General features: G+C 37.6%; 1 protein-coding gene across 2 annotated transcripts in view; it reads left to right on the top strand.

Annotated features, from left to right (window-relative positions):
* Positions 1-17682, top strand: part of UPRT (uracil phosphoribosyltransferase homolog) — a 29829-nt gene extending 12147 nt beyond the window's left edge. The window contains exons 2-7 of one of the 2 annotated variants that reach the window (XM_043896892.1): positions 2821-2863; positions 9615-9684; positions 10734-10796; positions 12774-12935; positions 13929-14027; positions 16477-17682. In XM_043896892.1, coding sequence (XP_043752827.1) covers positions 2821-2863; positions 9615-9684; positions 10734-10796; positions 12774-12935; positions 13929-14027; positions 16477-16583 — 544 coding nt within the window. In that variant the 3' untranslated portion in view covers positions 16584-17682. The remainder of the gene's footprint in view (positions 1-2820; positions 2864-9614; positions 9685-10733; positions 10797-12773; positions 12936-13928; positions 14028-16476) is intronic. The other variant, XM_043896893.1, reaches the window with a different exon arrangement.
* The last annotated feature ends 271 nt before the right edge of the window (positions 17683-17953 follow it).

Raw genomic sequence — 17953 nt, 5'->3', positions numbered from 1 at the left:
AGATCTTTTTTTTTTAATGGTATCTTTGGCTTTCATTTTTCATTTTGTTACTACAGATGTGTGGCATATTTGTTGGGCAAAGTGTCAAGATAAGTTGACACTTTTCTCAGATATGGTTAGGTCTGCATTATTAATCCTATTTGGAGTTCACACAACTTAAAAGGTACTCAACATTAATTAGATTTCTGTACTTTGAATTATGAGCGCCTGGATATCACTGTTTAAATATTTGAATATATTATACAATAATCCAGGGGTGTGTGTCAGTGTGTTTGTTGTTTTGTGATGATCTTGTATTACATTTTATTTGGGAAAGTTATCAGATACAAAATGATTAAAATATCCCTCAAAACTTTGTTTCCAGTATGATAGATTTTTTTAAAGAATGGTTTTGAGACAGAGGTGAATAGAGTTATGATTTGAAATGAAGTATATAGAGTGAATAAGACCTGGGATCTGGTTTACATTAAAACATCTTTATTAACACATACTTTAGTCCAGTGTTGGGTCTAAAGTAGGGGCCTAGAGATTATATGCAACTTGATTGATCTAACAGGAAATATCTGCTTAATGAAACTCTGGTGTTAACAATGTAAAGGATTTAGATGTGGATATTAAAGACCACTGTGGGTTTTGTTTAAAATGCAACCAACTTGCTGTATTCTAGCTTTACTTTAATTTCTAGATTGATTCAAAGTAAGTGGAATGAGTCTGAAATCTGTCAAAAACAGCAGTGTATAGGTTAGTAATTACTGTTCGTAGTGGGATGACTTTGAGTTTTACTGGAAGTCAAATAACTATCAAGAGATGATGGTTCTTATTAGGTTCTCACATCGTGTACTTTTTTTGGAATGTAGAGAAATGTTTATCATGCAGAAGTTGTCAACTGAAGCTGATATTTTTAAGGAGAGTGTGAATATGTTAAAATGTCTTATTCTAAAGTAAAATAATGAATTTGAGCAACTCCATCATTTAACCTAATATAAATTTTCTTTGTAATATATTTATGTGTAACTGATCAGAAATTAAAGACAAACATTTCAGGTGTGTTCTCAAAATATATTACTGGATATTTTTTTAAGACTTTTCTTAAAGAATCCAGACTTTTCTACCCTATTGAAAAATTGTGTTCTGGCTGCTTACATAAGTTTGTGTAGGTCTGCCAAACAGGGTAGTAGTCTTCAGTATTTTTTTTGTGTGTGTGTGGTTCACTGACTTTTATTTCTTTGACAAACATGTTGTGAAGACTTATAGAAATGAAAGGTGCTGATGTAATAGTATATTTTTATTTGAAAACCGCAATACATAAAATAAAGCCTGTTTTATTTATTTATTTTGGTTGTGCTGGATCTTTGTTGCTGTATAGGCTTTTTTCTAGTTGCAGTGAGTTGAGGCTACTCTGTAGCTGCCATGCGGGGATTTCTCATTATAGTGGCTTCTCTTGTTGTGGAGCATGGGCTCTAGGGTGCGTGCACTTCAGTAGCTGTGGCACATTGGCTCAGTAGTTGTGGCTGCTGGGCTCTGGAGCACAGGCTCAATAGTTGTGGCACATGGGCTTAGTTGCTCCGCTGCATGTGGGATCTTCCCGGATCAGGGATTGAACTGGTGTCTCCTGCACTGGCAGGCAATTCTTTACCACTGGGCGACCAGGGGAGCCCCTAAAGCCTGTTTTTAATGAGCTCTCTGTGTGTAGTCATGTGGATAGAGTTTTCTGAGGTTAGGGAGTATTTATATATAAAGAATACAGACCTAGACCTATATTCTTGCTATATTTTAGAGAGTTAGTATCTGTAATAATGAAAGAACTGTGGTTACTCTAAGAAACCTAACACCATTTGTGTAAGGGATATTTCATTGCTTTTTCCTGTCAGAGAAAGTAAATGCAGCTTGAAAAAGAGTTGTGATTAATGGGTATACTAATACTAAATGGGCTCGCATATGTCATTTTGATGCTATGTTGGGGAATATTTTAGGTATGCAATGGGCAGGCAGGTGGGGATATTTAAGTATATAAACTGTAAATCAGTCAGATCATTTAACTTACATGAGAGGAGGAGGAACAATAATAGATTTTTACAAAAGAAAAAAATGTCAGCCTTATAACATTTCCCTTTTGGCTGTTTAACAGTTTGTGGGTAGGTGCAACCCTGGATTATTATTACTTGGGTACCTCAGGATCTGAAAATACTGACCAGAAGGAATTGTACAGGAAATTGGTAGAAAGATCTATGGAATAAGCTATTTGATTGAAAAACGGAAAAATTTATCAATAGTTTGAGAAAAAGGTCTTGTTGATTAGCTTATGTGTTCTTGGAAGCAATAACAAAATAGAGGATTAACTTGTTTGTACAGTTCTCATTCCAAAAAGAATTAGAGGCAAAGCAGACGGTTACTTATGTTGGTAATAAGGATTTTAGATTGGGGTGAATGGTGCGTGAGAATGGGGAGAACCTGGTTTTCTTACTGCAAAATTTTTTTCTTAACTTGAGCTCTGGATATGCTGCCATTTTCCAGGGGGAACTTGTTCATCTTCTGGTTGAAGAGTATATACTTGAGCAGTTCAGTGGGAGGCTACATGATCTTTTCAATTTCTGTCTCTAATGATAATCAGATGAGCATTTTCAATAATATTTATCAAGTCATTCCATTTAGGTTCCTGTATCCTAGTGAAAAATATCATGTCTCAATAATAGTCTATTACAGGTAAGCTTTTAGCATGTAATAGGTTTTAATATCATTGTTACTGTATATATGTTAAGTAATATTTCACTTTAAAGCTCTAATCTAGACTAAAACCTGTACTTTTTTTTTTTTTTTTAGGACAGCCAGTAGAGGGGACTTCATGTTTTCTGCGGATCGTTTGGTAGGTTGATGGAAGCTTTCAATTTTCATTTCATTGTTGTTCCTAGTGTTAAAATCATAGTAGCCCAAGGACTTTTTGTTTGAGAACATTCTGGGGTTAAGAGAGATGGTACCAAGTAACATCTTGCTAGACTTTGCAAGTGTTGTTTCTACTTTTGCATTAAAACTCTGCCTCAGTCACATTCACCTCAAATCATTGCCTACAAACTCGCTGTCTATAGTTCTGATGTACCACTACTTTTCAAGAGGATCTTGGTAACTTGATCCTGAGTCTTAAGTACCTCTTCTTAGGCCAGTGAAGTGAAGTAAATTAAAAGGAAACCAAAGATGTAAAGAGACCTAGTAGTTACCCTTGTGGTGTCCATAGAATGCACAAAAGCTAATAACTATCTTATAGTTTACATGGGGATGGATATCTATTTTGCCTCTTATTTTCTGTAGTATCTTCACATGTGGATACTGTCTACACTTAGGGAATTCCTGTTAAGGATTGACCAAGCCCAATTCTGTTTAGCTAGTGTCATCTGAGAGGATCTCAGGCCAAATTGGGCTGTCTTAGGTAAGCCCTGTTTACTTCTTGTGTGTATATCTAAGTTTGTTTAGTGCTTGGAATGAGGTTGACACATGTTCTGCTGTGGTTGCTAGTATTCATCACTTCATGAAATATACATTGAACTCATGTGAGTCAGACACTGTGCCAGACTGTGTTGTAGGTGGCAGGAGATTGAGTGGTAAAGCATAAAGACATGGGTCCCTGATCTTGTGTGGTTTACAGTCTAAATACTGTTCTCATTGTTTAGTCTGGGAAAGAAAGAAAAGTGATTTATTAAGCTTATAGTTATAACCAGATAGTAGAAGACAGATTATTAAAGGGAATGTGATGATATTGGTGGGGGGAGGTATGAAACTCTTCATGTACATTTTTCCTAGGGAAATCTTTATTCCAAAAGAGTGTAGACGGTACATATTCTACTTTTGACTTTTAAGTATTCTTGGTTCAAAGGCCACTTCTATTTGAGCTTCCAGGGGCAGTAAAAATCCTTGGATTGCATCAAGATAAATGTAGTTGACATTCTTGGAGTGATAGGTTATTTCTTTTTGCTTTTATCAAACCAAAGGGTTCAAGATAGTTGTATCAGTGGCTGCTGTGGGGAAAAAGAGATCTTGGTGTTCACTGATAGAAAATGATTTCTCTCTCTTTCTTTCTTTTGCTCTCCTTGTGCCATTTTCCTATAGAACATAGGAATTAAGATCATGGTTATTATAAAATGCTTGCTTGAAAGGGTAGGCATTATATCTTAGTCAAATTAGATAATAAGGACCCGGGGCAAAATTCACCTGAGTGGATGGTAATTTTGGACCTCTCTGTTCTCTGCAGTTGGATTTGAAGGTCCTGATATTGGGGGTGGAGGGTGTGGAAGGTCAGTTGTGGTTGTGGTAGGGACTGGAGCTGTTGAGGTTTCTGGTGATGGGAATTTCTAGTATACTGTCTCTTCTAGCACAAGGGTCCTATTATAGTTGACATTAATTCTGTCTTGAGTTTGTCAGGATTGGCTTTCCTGGCACTCAGATTTTGAATTTTAACTCTTGAGAATAGGTTAAACCCTTCTTCTGGTTTATGTTCTCCTGTAAAGCTTGGACACACTAATTCTTGTCCCAAAGTTGCAGGAGGTGGGCAGGTGGTAAGATTTTTTAGAGTAGTATTACTAGAAGGAAAACAAGGCTCTTCAAAGAAAATGATCCTCTTCTTTCCTTGTACTTTGCTCATAAGAAACATTAGTCTCCACAGATGGTGGTGGCTAGAGGTGACTATGCACACACACACACAGTATTCATGAGGTTCCTGGACCCTCTGGTACTCCAGATTGACACAGTGCAGCCTATTTAACATTTATCATTTTAATGGCAGCAGGGTGTTTTGTTGTGATAACAGAGCATAGGGCTTGACATTTCTCTCTGCTGTTCTTAATCAGTAATATAATACTGATTGGAGAAAATGTGCTCTACAGACTCAGCACTGCCTTTTTGTAGTGGCCTCTGGATGTTCATAGGACTATCTGATGGGTTTTGGATATTATATAACTGCAAGGATATTCCTTGTAGTTCTGATGGATTCTTTGCTCTGTACACATTAAGATCATTAGGAGCCTTTTTTTTTTTTTTTTTAAAGCTGAAGTCCTAATACGTTTAACTGGATCCTACTTCAAGATCAGTAAATTGGTTCAGTTCCATCCACTCATTTATTTCCTCCTAAGAAATTCAGGCTTTATTTCTCATCATGGTGGGCCTTTGTTAAAAAGCATCCACCTTAACTATTTCAAAGTACTAAACAAGGCGAAGCGGCGCCGGCCGCTTCCCAGCCAGGCTGAAAGGGCTCGGGAAGCTAGCTGGCCTTGGCCCTAAATCGCATACTGGATGGCTGGCCCCAGCTACCCTTGCCGAGCCGCGCAAAGAAGGATGCCCCTGGCTCTCGTTGGCCTCCCAGGTTTGCTTTCCGTCTTTTCCCGAAGGTGGGCCCTTAGGTCCACTGTTCGGACCCTGCGGCCGCTGGGAAAGCCAAACCCCGAGTGGCCGGAGAGTAACCGGAAGTGTCCTCCCAGGCGGAGGGGCAGCGCCGGCCGCAGCCGGGGAGAGGGAAGAATTGAGTATTGTTAATAACTATGGACTGGAGACCTTTTGGAGCCAAAAGGAAGACAGTCTTGAGTCTTTCTTGTTATGGGTTGTAAATACCACATGAAGAATGAGTGCATGTGATGCTGGAAACTTGCAGAGAGGAACTACTCATGATTGAAAGGCTTAAAACAGATGTATCTTTCAAGTTCTTATCAAGAAAGTGACTATGAAGAAAATGATGGGTCAGGAAGACCAGTGGAAAACTCCCTAGGAGAGAGCCATAGACAATGTACACTTCAGAAGAGAGATATAATCAGAGAACTCAAAAAAGGAAAATATATCATGTATGCCCTCAGAAGGTTAAAATGATTTTTATTCAAGTGCATGAGATTACTCAAATAGATGATCAGATATACCAGTGCCTTGAACATGAGCAAAACTTTTTTGAAAACTTAGCTCTTATTATGTGTGAGAGAACCCACACTGGGGAGAAACCTTATAGATGTGATATGTGTGAGAAAACCTTCATCCAAAGCTCAGATCTTATTTCATATCAGAGGATCCACAGTTATGAGAAACCTTATAAATGTAGCAAATGTGAGAAGAGCTTTTGGCACCACTTAGCCCTTTCAGGACAGCAGAGAACGCATGCAGGTAAAAAATTCTATACATGTGATATCTGTGGCAAGAATTTTGGTCAGAGCTCTGATCTGCTTGTCCACCAGCGAAGCCATACAGGCGAGAAACCGTATCTGTGTAGTGAGTGTGATAAATGCTTCAGCTGAAGTACAAACCTCATAAGGCACAGAAGAACTCACACGGGTGAAAAACCATTTAAGTGTCTGGAGTGTGAAAAAGCTTTTAGTGGGAAATCTGATCTTATTAGCCACCAGAGAACTCATACTGGTGAAAGACCCTACAAATGTAATAAGTGTGAGAAAAGTTACCGACACTGGTCAGCCTTCATTGTTCATAAAATAGTACATACTGGGGAGAAGCCCTATAAGTGTGGTGCCTGTGAGAAATGCTTTGGCCAGAAATCAGACCTTATTGTACACCAGAGAGTCCACACAGGTGAGAAGCCATATAAATGCTTGGAATGTATGAGAAGTTTTACCCAGAGTGCCAACCTCATCAGGCACCAGGCAACTCACATTCACACTTTTAAATGCCTTGAATATGAGAAGAGCTTCAGCTGTAGTTCAGACCTTATTGTGCATCAAAGAATTCACATGGAAGAGAAACTGCATCAGTGGTTTGCATGTGAGAGTGGCTTCTTCCTAGGCATGGACTTAGTTGTCCAACAGAAAATGAGAACTCAGACAGAGGAGCTGCATTATAAATAGTGTCTGTGATAAAAGCTTTCACCAGAGCTCAGCCCTTCTTCAACATCAGACAGTCCACATTGGTGAAAAACCCTATATCTGTAATGTGGCTGAGAAAGTTCTTGAGCTCAGCCCTCCCCATGTATCAGAAGCCTCACAGATGTCTTGACCAGACAAGAAGTTATTATACCATAAACAAACAAACAGAAAAAGATGTATTTACAGTGTAAGAGAACTCATTTAAGATGGAGAACTCAAAGCAAATCTCAGATTTTCCTCAGAGCTCAGACTTTATTGGGGACCAGAAAATCTGCAGTTATAGGCATTGAGAAATGGTTTGACCAGAGAGCTGTCTTTACAGAACCTTATCAATCACTCCAGTGAGAAACCTTACAAATTCCCTGAGTTTTTTGAAAACCTTCAGCCCAAGCTCATGTCTGATCACCCACAAGAGGATTTATACAGGTGGGAAACTTACAAGTTCATTGAATGTGAGAAAGCTCTCTAGCAATGCTCACCTCTCCTCATTCCAAGAGAATTCAGATCAGAGGATGATATTCTTTAATGACCTGTGAAACAGTGCTTCAGACAGTATGCACGCCTCATTGGTCGTCAGAAAGCCCCACTGGAAAGAAACCCCAACAGTTGTGAAAAAAGCCTGTTAACATAACTGTGACTTTATTACAGTTACAGTTACAGAGAAGCCATACAGGTGAAAATTTGTGTATTTGCCTTGAATGTGGCAAAAGCATTAAGTGGAGAGCCTTCTTGGGTTTGCAACCCCCCCAAAAAAAAGAAAATCTGGTGAAGGACCTTATGAATTCTCTGAATGAGAAAACTTCTGTCAATGATCAGTTCTTGTACACCAGGGAACTTATATAAGTGAAAGACCCTATAAATAACCCTAAGTCTAGGGGAGAAAAAAAAAATCCTTGCAGGAAATCTCTATCTTATTGGGCCCCAAAGAAACTACTCTGGAGAGCATTTTGTAGACCTCTATAGAGGTCTAACTGTGAACTGTGTACATTTAACAGGTATGAGAAGAACTGTTCTCATAGTTAGTTGACCCCTGTAGTAGAAATGACTTTTAATGGAGTCGACATGCAAACAGTTTTGTTTAGATACCCAGAAACTTGTTCTGGGAAGAGCTAGGGCAGGTCAGAGTAGGCCTGATGGGTAACTCAGGTAAAGATGCTTTTCTTTTATCTGAATGACTGAATGATTGCTTTACTTTCAGTTTTTAAAATTTGGAACTCCAATAAAAGAAAGGACTGTAATTGAAAAAAAAATAAACAAGCAAAGCAGTTCCCGGTGGGCACTATTTCCAGAGTTATCAGAAGTATATTATATTATATGGTGTCCCTGCCATACTCTTGCACTTGCTGTGGTTTTGCATTTCTCATAATATAGCCTGGACTAACTGAATGAGAATCAGAAGGCATACTTGAGCCTTTAGTGGCAATCATGTGCCTCACCAAGGTTGGATACCTAGCAGCAAGCAACCTGACATTTGGTTCTATCTCTGAATCTAACAGAAAATCTAACAGTTTCAGAAAAACATCTACTTCTGCTTTATTGACTATGCCAAAGTCTTTGACTGTGGATCACAGAAATATGTGGAAAATTCTTCAAGAGATGGGAATACCAGACCAACTCACCTGCCTCCTGAGAAATCTGTATGCAGGTCAAGAAGCAGCAGTTAGAACTGGACATGGAACATTAGACTGGTTCCAAATCGGGAAAGGAGTATGTCAGGGCTGTATATTGTCACCCTGCTTATTTAACTTATATGAAGAGTACATCATGAGAAACGCTGGGCTGGAAGAAGCACAAGCTGGAATCAAGATTGCTGAGAGAAATATCAATAACCTCAGATATGCAGATGACACCACCCTTACGGCAGAAAGCAAAGAAGAACTAAAGAGCCTCTTGATGAAAGTGAGAGAGGAGAGTGAAAAAGTTGGCTTAAAACTCAACATTCAGAAAGCTAAGATCATGGCATCTGGTCCCATCACTTCATGGCAAATAGATAGGGAAACTGGAAACAGTGACAGACTTTATTTTTGGGGGCTTCAAAATCACTGCAGATGGCGACTGCAACCATGAAATTAAGAGACACTTGCTCCTTGGAAGGAAAGCTATGACCAAACCTAGACAGCATATTAGAAAGCAGAGACATTACTTTGCCAACAAAGCTCTGTCTAGTCAAAGCTATGGTTTTTCTAGTAGTCATGTGTGGATGCGAGAGTTGGACTATAAAGAAGGCTGAGTACCGAAAAATTGCTGCTTTTGAACTGTGGTGTTGGAGAAGACTCTTGAGAGTCCCTTGGACTGCAAGGAGATCCAACCAGTCCATCCTAAAGGAGATCAGTCCTGGGTGTTCATTGGAAGGACTAATGCTGAAGCAGAAATTCCAATACTTTGGCTACCTGATGCAAAGAGCTGACTCATTTGAAAAGACCCTGATGTTGGGAAAGATTGAAGGTGGGAGGAGAAGAAACAACAGAGGATGAGATGGTTGTATGGCATCACCGTCTCCATGGACATGAGTTTGAGTAAACTCTGGGAGTTGGTGATGGACAGAGAGGCCTGGCGTGCTACAGTCCATGGGGTCACAAAGAGTCGGACACGACTGAGAGACTGAACTGAACTGAACTGAATCTAACACATGATAGGGTCGCCCTTCCTACTGCTATAAGTTAAATCCTTGCCTAGTATGTTGTTGACTTTTTGCCCGGTGTTAAACTCCTGAGGCTAACAGCTAACAGGAGATTCTTAGCAAGTTCTCAAATTATTCTTCCTTTGACTCTCTAGATCAGACTTGTTGTGGAAGAGGGATTGAATCAGCTACCATATAAAGAATGCATGGTGACCACTCCAACAGGTAACCAGGGCTGTTACTCTCATATTCTCATAAAATTCTGGGCTGGAATTGGGGGAAAATGAGCAGAAAGCAGTCTGAGTAAATCAGTATGCAAAATGAGGCATCTGCATGGCACTGTTCTTTTAAACAACTTATTAAATTTGGGGACATTTAGTAAAGAAATTTATGTGAATAACTTTTGTTAATAGCTTGCTTGTCAGTTTAAGTTAAAGGTTAATAAATATTCTTCAGCATTTGGATGTTACCTTTGATGACAGCACATTGGGACCAGAGCTAAGAATTGCTGTCAGCTTACCTTAAGTTTTGTGGGGAAGATGCTGGTGTTAACAAATGAGTAGGGTGGTTTAGCAATGGAAACTCCAGGTAAAAGAAGGAAAAGTAAAAAAGAAAATAAAAACGATGAGGATTGGAGAAGAGGATTTAGATTTGTTCTGCTCTAACAGAGAGCAGTCAAGGATCCCTATTTTAGGGATTTGAAATTCTGATGTGGTTCTTTATTAAATAATGGAAACTGTTATATCCAAAGGTTGATTTTGTGAAAATTAGGGACTAAGCTTGCTGCATCAAAATTGATACAAATTCAGTCTGAGACCAAGGCATGAATGTGTCTTGATAATTACTTCAATCTTTCTCTTCTGCTTTTAAACACAGAATGCAGGTTAATGAAAGTGGACAGGAATAAGGAGGCTCTCTGCTGTGGCTCACAGTGGGCTCCTAGTTTGAATTTATGGGGTTTCTAGCATTCTTGGAATGCAACAGTTCTCCTCAGAATTCAATTTAAGAAACGTGTATGTGAATATCATGCTATCATAAGGCTTATTCCTGTTCGATGAAGTCTGCCTCTCCCAATTATTCCCACAGGTTTCTTATGAAGAATTAACTATGAAAAATCATGACTCTTCTTATTGCTTCCACAGGGAACCTAAGATGTTATACAGTATGTCTGGGCAAGAGTTGTTCTGTGCCCATCTGCTTTAAACCATAGATACTTTATTAAATAGTTGCTCCAATGATGAAAGATAAATTATTTGGTTTTATTCCCCCAACAGGGTACAAATATGAAGGAGTGAAATTTGAAAAGGGAAATTGTGGGGTCAGCATAATGAGAAGCGGTAGGTTTGTGTATGTGTGACTTTGTCTCTTTGCATTCTTAGATACAGTTGCTGTTTTCCGAGAGGCAGGCTTGTCTCCTGAGCTTAAATCTCACCACCTGTGTTATCTATCCTCATAGTGCCTTTGAATCATGGCCCATATGTTGCCGAGTTTGGCTAATTTTAATTGCAGAGCATCTTCCCTAGTGGTGGGTACCCATGGGCAAGCCAGCTTTGAAAAATTCAGAGGAGAGTGGAAGAATAGGAGGATGTAATGATACTATCTTGGAGAGAATAGGGAAGCTTGAAGATTGATGGAATATGTAATAGCACAAATTCAGACCTATAGAACTTTGAGCACTCAACTAGAGAAAATCTTTGTTCTGATTTTTAAATTTCTTTTGTGAGGAACAGTCCTACCCTGTCAGGAGCTGGACTGAATGGCTTGTTTAATATTTTTAGTTTTATATTTGATGAGTGTGTGATTATGTAGGCAAAAGAACTTAACTGTGATTAACCCTAGGTATTTCCAATTGCTAGTCTAATGTGTTTGTGTTTGAGTCCAACCAATTGCCCTTGTAAATTAACCTTTGTGCAGCAAAATCACATACCTGTAATTAGGACCTATACCTGTTACATGGGGATGATTATTTCCATTTGGCAACTTAATTCATTAATTATTCTTTGTACAAGATCCAGGGTATGGTAGAATCCCCATTTGCTTGCATTGGAAATAGATGGATTTTTTTCCCTTTGGCTGAACCTTGTGCATGTGGGATCTTAGTTGCTCTGCCAGGGACTGAACCCATGCCCTCTGCACTGGGAGTGTGGAGTCTTAATCTCTGGACCACCAGGAAAGTCCCTGGATTTTTTTTCCACATATAAACATTCCCATTGCTTCTCTGGCTATGAAATTCTGTTTGTGAACAATTGGGTATCTCAAATAAAATAGGAGCTTTAAGCTCCTTTTTTTAAAATAGAAAGTAGCTCTTAAGTAGTGATACGATTTTCAGAGCAATGCTGTTCAACCTTTTAAAATTAGTAAAGACAATGGAAATGGACTTTTAAGGCACAATTTCTTCTGTTTTAGTCCAGCTTCTGCCCTAAAGGCAGCATGATCCTAGCACCCCTAGTGTATACCAGATGACCTTGGAGTGATGCACAGAGAGGGTGTTTTTAACTTTAGTAGCTTTTGCTTTATTTCCATATCTATTAGAAAGAAACTTTTTATATTTTAACTAGTGACATAAAGTTTCCTCTTAAATGTAAACAAAAATAATTAATTTAAAGGAAAATATTAAGTAAAAAACTGTACAAGAAGAATTTTGATGTGGCCTAAAATCTTGAAGATGATGTGAGAATGATTGACTTTTAGCAAACACTTCCTTAAATGAATTCAGACTCAAAAATAGCTTTACCTTCAGAAACCAAGGGGATGATGGTGGTTTTGGTCTGGATCTCTGGGGGAAGAGGGAACAGCTTATTACTTTTTCACTGTTTGCCAGCCAAGCCTCTGCCATTGAAGTCATTGCTGGGGCTACATGATATCTCTTGATGTCAGCTTGATCTAAATGGAGAGCCTTTTGTCTACAGCCCTCATTCTTCCATTATATTCTATATTTTTGTCAGATGAAAGTAATACAGTGTCCTAAAATAATAGAATTAAAATGTTCCTGATATAGAAAAGTTCAGAGAGCAGCTTAAATGCTTTATTACCTGTAATCATGGAAGCGTGACAACTCTAGAACTTGTAAGCCAGCAGTAAAGTTAGCTTATCCTAGTTTCGTTGACCAGCCCTTAATCTAGCTTCATTGACCTAAACTAAGTATAAAACCATATTTTATCAGAAGTGAAAGCTGTTAGCTTAAGAAGAATTGCTTTCATTTTGACAGTGTCTTTATTGTGTTAGTAATAGTCACAAGCTCTATTTTGGCTTATTCTTGAACTTTCACTCTATCTACTCTTAATCACTCTTTCTTTTTTATTTCCTACTTCAAGGTGAGGCAATGGAACAAGGTTTACGAGACTGCTGTCGATCCATACGAATTGGAAAGATCCTGATTCAGAGTGATGAGGAGACACAAAGAGCCAAAGTATATTATGCCAAGTTCCCCCCAGACATTTACAGAAGAAAAGTCCTTCTGATGTATCCAATTCTCAGTGAGTTGCTTGCATTTAATTTGTAACCTTTTATTAGGGTTAAAATTCAGCTTAGTGCCTACCTTTTAGGTACCCTTCTTTAAAGATGAAACTGTTCCTAAATGTGTTCTTTTTTTGTTTTTCTCAGTTGGATTTGGAGTTGCCCTGGGTAGTTCTCTGGGGAATTTTTATTGTGTAATAAGAAAATACACATTAGTCAAACTTTATTAGCTCCAAAAAACTTCTATTTTAAGGTTAACAGATTGAAGCAAAAGATTTAATGAGGCAAAATATATAGAATACAGAATATATACTGAAATATGTCCCTTTTCTAGCTCAGCGTATAGCAATGATTTTCTCAAGGATTTATCCTCTTTGGAGGTAATAGTTTTTTCTCCTATTCTAGTCTTTTCCTATGCTTGCTCAGATCCTAGAGTTCGGAATAGCAGGTGGGTATTACATTTGATATCTCAAATACTGAATGAATTTAGGGCTCATGCATTTGAAAGCTGAAAAGTACGTGGGTTATGTCTGTTATTGAAAATAACATCATTTATAAAAAACAGACATCTTTTTTTTCATTTATTTTTATTAGTTGGAGGCTAATTACTTTACAGTATTGTAGTGGTTTTTGCCATACACTGACATGAATCAGCCATGGATTTACATGTGTCCCCCATCCTGATTCTCCCCTCCCACCTCCCTCCCCACCCCATCCCTTTGGGTCTTCCCAGTGCACCAGCCCTGAGCACTTGTCTCATGCATCCAACCTGGGCTGGCAACCTGTTTCATATTTGATAATATACATGTTTCAATGCTATTCTCTCAGATCATCCCACCCTCGCCTTCTCCCACAGAGTCCAAAAAAAAAAAACCCAGACATCTTCAAATGAAGCTTTATCTAGTAGTATCTTATGTTAGATTACTAAACTGCTTTTACGTTGAAGCAACATCAAAGATATTTTGAGATGAATGTTAAAGTTGCCAATGCATTTGATTTTCATTTGATTTCAGGTACTGGAAATACTGTAATTGAAGCTGTAAAGGTTCTCATAGAACATGGAGTTCAACCTAGTGTCATTATCCTACTCAGTCTGTTCTCCACTCCTCATGGTGAGTTCAACAAGAGGCAGCAACTGGGGCTCTGGATGGTCATGGAGTGGTTAAGTGTGCATCTGTCCAACCATTCATCCTGAAGAAAAGTTCATTTGCTTTCACATTAATTCCTAACTGAATTTTGATAATTATAACTTGTGTTTGTCATCTCTAAGCTTAGTTGTAATACTTTACACCATTCAACCATTCTAATGTTGTTCAAATTCAAATGGAAAAGTATGAACTAGCCACACTGAAGGGAATTGCAATTGTTTTCATAGTGGCCCTGTTTGAGTAGAGCTTGCCAGTGGCTGAAAGGTCCCCATTTCTCCTGGCTCCCCACCTGAGCCTGAGAACTGCTCTCAAACAGCAAGAAAATCAAGGTTCTAGCTATCCCTGTGGTCCTTTGAAGTAGGCTTTGTAGTATGAAGCAAAGAGCGGAAGTTTTTAAACTTAGACTTCTGCTCAAAGGGCATGATCAAAGAACTTGCATTCTCCATTTCCTGAGAGAGGTAAGCCTAATTTAAGACACTGGGTTTCTTTGCCATATAAGCTAAGACAATTATGAAAGTATTCTAAAGAAATAATCATAAAGGCATGTAGACGTTCAGTGTTTAGGATAGTCATTAGACTATCATTTTCATGTAAGAAAAAAATTGAAAGTATATAAGTGACTTACTTGGAAATAGTTAAGTAAATATACAGTTGACCCTTGAACAATGTGGGTTTGAACTGCGTGGATCCACTTATACGTGGATATTTTTCAGTAGTAAATACTATAGTACAACACAATCCATGGTTGGTTGAATTCATGTATGTAGAGGAACTACAGATACAGAGGGCTGACTAGGTTATATGTGGATTAGCCTCCATGTTGTTCAAGGATCAACTGTATGTAATATTATAAACTGTTAAATCATGTTTTTGAAAAAAATATTTAATGATGTCAGAAAATCTAAATGTAAGAGCAGAATAAATAACTTTAGTGAGGCTGACCACTCAGCCATCACCACAGTCTCCTTTTGACCTTCAGAACTATGAGTTAGGCTGCAGACTCTTTTAAGAGTCGGAAAATGAGTGACTTTAGCTTTACATATAGGAAGGTCATATCTAGGACCTGCTTACAGTTTTTCTCACGTTTGATCAGTCTATTTTTAGCAACTTTATTGAGATATAATAGACATACAGTATATCACATATTTAAAATGTAAAATTTGATATCTTTTGACATCATTGCAACAATAAAAAAATTTGGTCAATCACAACAACAGAAACACAACAGCATTAGAATAGGATAAAATGTCATCACCAAATTTAGAGATGACTGATACAAATTATTATGACTACCAAAATCAGACTTGGATTTAACATAAACCTAATTAAGTCTTTCCTCAGCATGAGAGGCTAGACAGATGCACAATACTATTTCAATTTTTATTTTAAATTAATAGTGCTTGTCTTAGAGTGGTGAAATTCTAAGTGACTTATGTTATTTTTTAAGCTTTTTCTTTGTATTTTCCAAGTGTTCTGCAATGAATTTGTATTTGTTTCATAAGAAAGAGAAATGTGTTGCTTCTAGTTAGAGCATTTCCTCATTTCCAAAGGTTCCGTATCTCAGTCAACCATGAAGAGGCTACAGAGAAACTACTTGAGAGATCACACTTAGTAGGCCATTGATTATTTTGCTGTTTCATAATAAAAAATTACCTGTAGTTCAAATGTTGATGGTTACAAAGGCTGATTTGCTTGGTCATCTGTCTATATAACAGAGGTAGCATTGTAAATTTTGAGATAACAAAATAATTATTGGGTTTTCTATCTTTGGAGTAGAAAAGTAACTGTGTTAGTTCTAATAGTATACATTAGAATAAGATACTCATTCTTTGACATTATAGATGAAAAAATCTTATTCTGTGGCATCCTTGCTATGGCTTTTTACTTTGACTGGGATCCAAGCTAGTCCCTGTCCTTTCCTCCTCCACCTCCTCCCCACCCAGGCTAGAGTTATAAATTCTAAAAATCTAGCTTTCTGTGACATATCAAAAAAGTCTTAGCACTTGTTTCAACAGTGTTCCAATTGAGAAACCATCATCTAATGTATGATCCTGTTTCCAGAAAGGACTATATTCTCTCTATTTCAGCTGCCTTTAAAATAAAACAAACAAGACTCATTAGGGGGAAAGTTGCTATAACTGAATATATTTTTCATATATTGATTACAAAACAGTTTGATTCTAAGAATTTATTAGTGAATGGTGGAAACATAGCCTGACTACTATAAAAACTTTTCAGGTATCAGAAATTATATAAATAAAAGATTAACCAAGTCAAACTATTTGTCCAAAGGTCATTGCTGTCTGTCTTCTGTCAGTAGTAGACCTACAGATTGACCATAAAATTACTGAATTCCAGGTAATGTTATCAAAAAAATCCCACCATAATGACAGTTTTTCTTTTATCTTTTAAGGTGCCAAATCAATCATTCAGGAGTTTCCAGAGATCACAATTTTAACTACTGAAGTTCATCCTGTTGCACCTACACATTTCGGACAGAAATACTTTGGAACAGACTAAGTTATTGGAGGAAAATTATTCTTCTGTGAAATATTGCAGTTATGTTTTGAGTTTCTACCTGTTTGGCTATTTCACTTAAGGAATGACATAGAAAATTGTGTTAAAGATACTTTGTAATGTTTGGAAGTAGGTATAGTAAAAAGGAAATACTTGAGTTTTTTTTTTTTTTTAGTTATTTCTTAACTGTTGGTACCAAATTCAACAATGAAGCACATACAACTCTGAAAATATTTTAATAATGCCCTTATACAAATTGCTGATCCCTCAGTGCATTGAAACTTTTCCCTAATTTATGAATCTCAGTTTAGAGGTTGCTTGCAGCCACAAATAAAACCCAAATGGAAGTCAGTTCATTGGTCCACTATAGTTTGCATTTTGTTTAGTTTGCTTTTAGTTCTAGGGAGATTTCATGCATGTGGCTGTTGTCACCTTCCCCTACTCTTTACTTTGCGGTACTATACATGTTGGTAACTTGGAGAGAATGAAAAAAGAATACCTCCTAGAATTTTACGTTTCCACTAATATCCTCACTCAATTGGCACTCAGTTGGCACTCTTCAGTCAAGCCATTATGTTCTTCATGGCTCGTTTCCTACCCTGTGCATTGTTGGTAGGTGCCTTGTCAGTGTAATGCAGTGAAGAGGACCGTGGGGCATTTCCAGCACTGGAACTGTGACATTAATTTACTTAGTTTGAACCAGGGATATCTGGATGCTGACAAAGGAGGGCTAAATAGTGTTAATGGTATTGATGCACTAGAAATAAATTAGTTGGTGTTGGTTTTTCTGAGATATGGGAGGAAAGATGGTTTCTTGCTGAGTTTATGGCCAATAAGTAAATTAAAATGCTTCATTTTTCACTTGGATGTTTCTACTAAAAGTCTTTGATTTGGAGCTTAGTTATGTTGCATGTTTGTCAATTATAGTTATATTAAAATGGGAAAAATACTTTGATATAAAAAAACCCTAAGATTTATATGTGTTCATATTTAGGCTTCTGAAAAGAAGAGAAATCATCTTAGAAATCGATGTTCACATTCTGAAAATTGCTTGTAAAACCCTGATCTCATTTTACATTGATATTAAAACATTTTAACAGTGGTGGCTGGTTGAATACTTGATTAATTATACTCCCATAGCCCCATAGGCAGCTGTTGTGGCTTCTGTTTAAAACAAACAAACAAACAAAAAAACAAAAAAACCAAAAGAGCAGCAGGCAGTTTCTTAGAAAGAACCAAAGCTTATAGAAGTCAGCAAAGATTTGGGAAAAGGAAGAAAAACTGGTATAGAATGGATTACATTTTCCCTTTGGAGTCTAGAAGCACTTCACTGTATTTTTCCCTTTATTTTTGAATACTGTCATAACAAGCCA

Source organism: Cervus elaphus, chromosome X (assembly GCF_910594005.1).
Source record: "Cervus elaphus chromosome X, mCerEla1.1, whole genome shotgun sequence".
NCBI lineage: Eukaryota > Metazoa > Chordata > Mammalia > Artiodactyla > Cervidae > Cervus > Cervus elaphus.
Note: the sequence above shows the minus strand (reverse complement) of the source record. Positions and strands in the feature narration are given on the sequence as shown.